The 6,000-nt window shown below is 36.9% G+C and overlaps 1 protein-coding gene across 4 annotated transcripts in view; it reads left to right on the top strand.

Annotated features, from left to right (window-relative positions):
• The first annotated feature begins 1,378 nt into the window (after window positions 1-1,378).
• LPCAT1 (lysophosphatidylcholine acyltransferase 1) overlaps window positions 1,379-6,000 on the top strand; it is a 53,636-nt gene continuing 49,014 nt past the window's right edge. For 2 of the 4 annotated variants that reach the window (XR_004159204.1, XM_031552802.1), the window contains exons 1-2: window positions 1,379-1,541; window positions 2,888-3,102. Coding sequence is in view for 3 of the 4 variants with exons in the window: in XM_031552802.1 (XP_031408662.1) it covers window positions 1,408-1,541; window positions 2,888-3,102 (349 nt within the window). In the remaining variant the exon portion in view is untranslated. The remainder of the gene's footprint in view (window positions 1,542-2,887; window positions 3,103-6,000) is intronic. The other 2 variants (XM_010708611.3, XM_019613885.1) reach the window with 1 other exon arrangement.

Here is a 6,000-nt window from a genome sequence, read left to right as displayed (position 1 = left end):
TTTCTGCTGTGTGTTCCCTATATCTACCCTAGATCTAAAGTTTTGTGCAGCTACAGAGTTTAGTGAGCTGTTTTGGGAAGTGAGAGGAAGTGTGAACTGGTCAATGGAAAACTGAGCTCCATAGTGACTGGATCTGCATCATGGAAGAGGAGGAGAATATGAATGATGCTTTCCATGACAGCCTGGACATGCATCAGATTAAACACGATATGAGACAGTACCTTATGCCTCATTTCTCATCCTTGCCGAGCTATTATGATATTGAGAAGTACTTTTCTATGACATCTGAGTCACCTGCGAATGTATAGCATATTTCCTTTGGATTTCTTTCTTCACTTGTTGCCTGTATCATTTCACAGCATCTTATCCATCTTCTGCTAGCTTCCACAGTATAGCCAGAGGGGAGCATTTGTGCTACCCCAGTCAGCCATCAAACAGTTTATGATTTCCACTCTTTCTCCTAGCCAGTCATTTGCAGCCATAACCTCCACTTGCTTTTATTCTGTCCTATGAGAAGGGTGGGATTTTTGCACCTGCAACTGTTTCTTCTAAGAGGTCAATCATTACGCAAATGGTTGCTGAGCTGTGCTTTTTGTAAGGTGGTTCCAGACAACTTAAGAAAGGCCAGGCCCTACATTTGGGAGAATTCTACAAAAGAATATGGGAGAAGTTCCAACACAGTGTGTTTTGCAACGAAGTTGAAGGCAGAGGACTAGCTGGTTGGGATTGGACTCTCTGATAACTACAGTGGTGGGAGGAGGTGTAGAAGCAACTGGGTTCATTGTGGCTTCTGGAAAAAGACAACTTGTTTGAAATCTCTGCTTTCCAAGGGGGTTATGCCTATTAACACTAATCTGGAGCAGACATTTGTATGTGTGTTTGGATGTTTACCTAGGGGCATTTCTGTACAGCATTCCCCACAGTTTCTGGTTACAAGAATATCCTACAGAGGAGCTGGTATCTGCCCCATCCTGGAAAAGCTTTCCAGGTTGGACTATATTGCCACGTGAATGCACCTTGCTGAAGAAGTGCACATCGCTGCTCTGATGGGCTGACTCCACAACAATTCACTAAGGTTTACAATGCACCCATGCTAAATATTTACTTAATATGATGCTGCAGAGAGGAAAAAGGATGCGGATGTAGAGCTAACAAACATTGGCTCTGAAGAAGTGCAGAAAGCTGACTGGTAGTTTTTAAGAGAGTGACTGTATTTCAACTAATTCAGATCTGTGAATACAAAATCTTTGCACGTATACATTACAATTGTTTGATTGGGTTTGAAGCACATTCTGTTGTTTTTTAATGTTAGGTATTTGTTATTTAAGTTTATAGGAATTACTGTTTCTTGCAGTCTAAAATTGTGTTAGATTAACTCATTTCTTCTGGTTTTTCCAGATTGCCTTCATGACCTTGACTCTATTTCCTATCCGACTCTTCTTTGCTGCTTTCATGATGTTGCTGGCCTGGCCTTTTGCATTCATTGCTTCAATGGGATGTGATGAGCAAGAGCTTGAAAAGCCCCTCTCCTGGTGGCGAAAGTGAGTAATTGATGTAGTACAATACTGATGTAGTGCAGGTCCCACAGACCTGCTTTCCTTTTCAAGGTAAAAATATAAACAGTATTTACATATTTTCTTAAGTTAGGAGACAAAAAATACCTAACAGAATACCCCAAAAATGTTTGATTTACCAGATAGCTCAAGAATTACAGGAGGAAAATAGCTAATTGCTAGCCTCTTACTGTTACAGAGGATATAGAATGAAACTTCATTGTGGTATCCTTCAGTTTCAATTACTTCCATAATGTTAAGAAGATTGACACTATGAAATGTGCCCAGATTTCATATTCTGTTATTTTAAACTGTTTCACTCCGTTGTTTCCTTCTCTGTCATGAATTGACAGAACTTCTGTTGATTCTCTGAGGGCTTAGCCCATGCTTTGGTGCTCATTAATAAGGCTGTGCTTGTGTTGGTATTGGAATGCTAATTAAGGTACAATGTAAGGTGGTGTTCACCCATCCATGAAAACTGCAGCTTAAAAAGCAAGGGAGGAGTGGTGTACCACTTCTTCTGTAAAAACATTAAATGTATGAGCTGGCACTAGAGTGAGGGAAGTTGATTGCATTTTGTATCACAGGAGGTAAGGAGGCTGAGAACTGCAGAGGCATGTCACTTTACATTTAATTTGGAATGAATTTGGCATATGACTGAAGGAATAATGGACTGCCTTCAGTCTTGCATACAGTTATTTTCAACCTTTATCCATGTGGGGATAATAATCTGTGGGGACTAGGCTTTACACCCTGTTGGTTCAAAGTGAATGTTTCTCTTTTCATGACTGTCTAGCAGTCACTTTAAAAGATAATGGGGAAAGAGGGAAGAAAGTGAAATATTTTTTAGAGCTCCCAGGTATGTTCTGTGTGCATCCCCCTGTTTGAAAATCTCTGCCCTTTGCTGCTGCAGTGGCTTTTGGGTAAACTTGGACCCAGGAATCAGGGTTGATGCATTCTAGCAGTCTTTTAATAGTATTTTTTGTGTGTGTGTGTGGGATCAGCTTATAGGGACTTTTTGGTATTACTGGAAAGCATTATTAGATATTGTATATAAGCAATTCAACAGGCTCAGTCTAAATAAAAATTAATTTAATGATAAAATAAATGTCAATGTTATTATGATTTGAAAGTATTAATATTCAGGAATGAAATGAAATTGAATGGTAGCTTACCTTGAAAGTGCTATTAAGCTTACAGAGAAAATCAAAGTGTTCATATGTAAGCACTGTGTATCCTGTCTATTTTGTCATGCTAATAGCTTTTATATAATGTTTTTTCATTATTTTAGGGTATCCCTGTAGAATTGTAACTGTTATTGTAACTCTTTTCAGGATAGTGGACGTTTTGCTGAAAGCTATCATGAGAATGATGTGGCTTGCTGGTGGATTCCACTGGATAAACGTAAAAGGCAGACGAGCATTGCCAGCAGAAGCAGCAATATTAACTGTGGCTCCCCATTCTTCTTACTTTGATGCCATTCCAGTAACCATGACCTTTGCCTCCATTGTGATGAAAGCAGAAAGCAAAGATATTCCTGTTTGGGGAAGTAAGTTGGTAGACAATCATTTTTAATTTTTAAAGAAAAAATAATTATTTAGTGACTTCACTAGTTTGGGATGAGAGAGCTTGAAACACAAAGAAAAAAAACTGCAATATTTTTTAAACACAACTTACAGAAAAGCAAATTAAGATGGGGCAAAGGGCCCATAGAGAAAGTCTACCAAAGCTTCTTTCTTTATTTTTTTTTAAATTTGGAGCACAATCCCAGAAATGTATCAGGACTGGTGTCCGCCTGGAAGGTGTGCTGCTAATCTTTCATGCATCAGTAAGTTTGTTTCAGGCGGTCTGTAGAAGAGCAGTAAAGCAGATTGTTGCAGATAACCAAGTCAGTAGTGTTTAAACAATCAGTGTAGATGCTCATGGTATTTTGAGATAGATTTGTGATTTTTATTTATTGTCGCAATTGTGCCAAGGATATTTGAGAGCTCTTAGAGTTATGTGCTTCTGACTGAATTGTGTGGAAACATCTTAAAGAAATTCATCCTACTATGTTTAGGGTCCAGCAAAGTTTAGAAAATGTTTCTGTGTCTCACTGGGTAGATTTTAAGGATAATCTAAAAGGGAGAGAAAATTTTACTTTGGCCTTTGACTAGAGATGTGTAAACACAAATGCCTAAACAAAAGTTTTGAGTTCCGTTGCAACTAAATGGAATCGGGCTGTTTGGGTTGACTCCTCAAATGTCATTGGACAATGTGGTTTTAAGAATGTGTTTTACATCAGCATCTGTCAGTCATGTTTCTGAGCCGTTACATCTGGAAGCTTCATACAGGGAGCTTCTTGGTAATGTGCCTCTGCGTCAAGTAAAACAGCCCAGAATGGTAGCTGTACCTCAATTTCCTGGAGTATCCTAGTAGAGAGGGTAGTGAAAGATCTGTGTAAAAGTTAAAAGAAACTTTGAACAAAAATAATGTAAGTATGTGTTTTTGAAAATGAATGTATAGAAACAAGCATAGTGTGAAATAATATTAAAAAAAATTAACTCCAATGTCCAGTATTGAAAGAAAATGTTGTGAGATGGTATGTTGACACTACTGTACAGTATATAGGTGTCCAGGGTGAACTGGGCTTAACGAGCAAGGATAGGTTTATCTTTTTTCTCAGCTGTTTCAGTTGACTGTTTAATAATTGCCTCCTCAGCAAAATAGATTGGCCCATATGGAGTTCTTTGCTTTTAACTGGACTCTTTGGAGAACTTAGACTAAATGATGTAACTGCAGGTCATGTTCTGATATTGACATACAACAAAGTGAAAGAACTTCAGCAGAATGCCATAATTGCTGCTTGACATTAGATTCAGAGAAGACTAGTGAAAAAGTACTGAGGAACAGCTAGAGGGATAAAGAGATTGCAGTTGCTTTGGATGTAGCATGAATAATGCACGCTGAGAAGTTTCAATTGCTTCTTATATATTCAATCTAATTTTAAGATAAAGCTTCAGTTAGAAGTGTAAGACTTACTGCAATCAATTTTAAAAACTATTCACTTGATTTTTTTCATGTGTGAGCAAAAACAGCTGCAAAAGAAAGCTTTCTCGTTTTTGTTTTCTTTTTTATACAGAGAGTTGATGGAATATTACTAGAATATATAGCACTATTAAATATATTAGTATTTTTTTCCTGTATATCTGCATTTATTTTATGTTGTGCAGCCACAAAATTCATGTAATCCATTATGAAGTGTTCAGAAATATGCCATGGAAACTAAGCATGGCATTTAGGATTCGGAGTTCAAAAAACCCTTTCCTTTATAAAACAAAAAAACCAACAACAACAAAACATTTTTGTATGAGCAATATTAATTACAATAACTGGGATTCAGAGTTCAAAAAACCCTTTCCTTTAAAAAAAAAACACAAAACAAACACTTTTGTATGAGCAATATTAATTACTTTAATTTATGGTGTTAAAGGAAATGGACCTTAAGAGAGCAGTAAGGACTCGCAAATATTTGGCTTAAATTTTAGTGAAAATTTCTTAGAGTGAGGTGGTTGTTTTTTATATATATATATAATATATAGCTTGAAAGACGTTTTCTGTGGAGCAGATGCTACTGAGCATCCTTTCCTTCTTCATTCTTTAATTCTAATGTTATTTATACCTCTCTAGAAAAATAAGTTACAAAAAAAAAAGAAAAGCCCCATACTGTTGGGCCTCTTACACTCCAAAAATGTGGCCATTTTTTCTGTATTTCTCAATAAACTGTCAGCTCTTCAGACACACCTTGAATTCTTTAGTGAAGAATCGGTTTTTATGTTCTTCAGTTCTATAAATCTTGTGAACTTCCTATACCAGATCCAGTGGAGTTGTGGAGTCAGCCATTGATAATGCTAATCTTGCTGTCTCTTAATTGAGGATTGTTAACAGTCACTTGGAATTTTCTGAGAAGTTCTGAATAAAGTACATCCATTTAATTATGAGTTGACTTCTCAGAACGTGACAAATGAAGCAACAGAGGAAACTTAAGGTAATCTCAGTAAGGACTTTGGGTGAAGAGATGATCTGCATTGAAACATGTATGGATGTCTGCTGAATACATGTAGTAGATAATGTAATGACACTGTTATCAGGACATTATACATTGTTTACTAGAAGGATCAGGTGGTGTAGCAGGCAAGAAAAGATCGGGATGCTAATAGGTTACTAAGATTGTTTCCAGAAGTACTTGAATGGGCAAGCTGCCTATATTCTACCCTTTCTTTGCCAGTCATAAAATATTAATCTTTTGATCCACTGACAATTTTAGTCCAGATGATTAAAGGCTTTTTTTTTTTTTAACTAGGATTGAAAGTATGCAACAAGTGTTTGTGTGTGACTGTTTTACTGCTTTCTAACTTGAAGGCAGTTCTCCTGAGCCATGTAACGCAGCTTAAGAATCAGACTTAAG

The sequence above is a fragment of the Meleagris gallopavo genome, chromosome 3 (genome assembly GCF_000146605.3).
Source record: "Meleagris gallopavo isolate NT-WF06-2002-E0010 breed Aviagen turkey brand Nicholas breeding stock chromosome 3, Turkey_5.1, whole genome shotgun sequence".
Lineage (NCBI taxonomy): Eukaryota > Metazoa > Chordata > Aves > Galliformes > Phasianidae > Meleagris > Meleagris gallopavo.
This window is presented reverse-complemented; position numbering and strand designations above follow the sequence as displayed.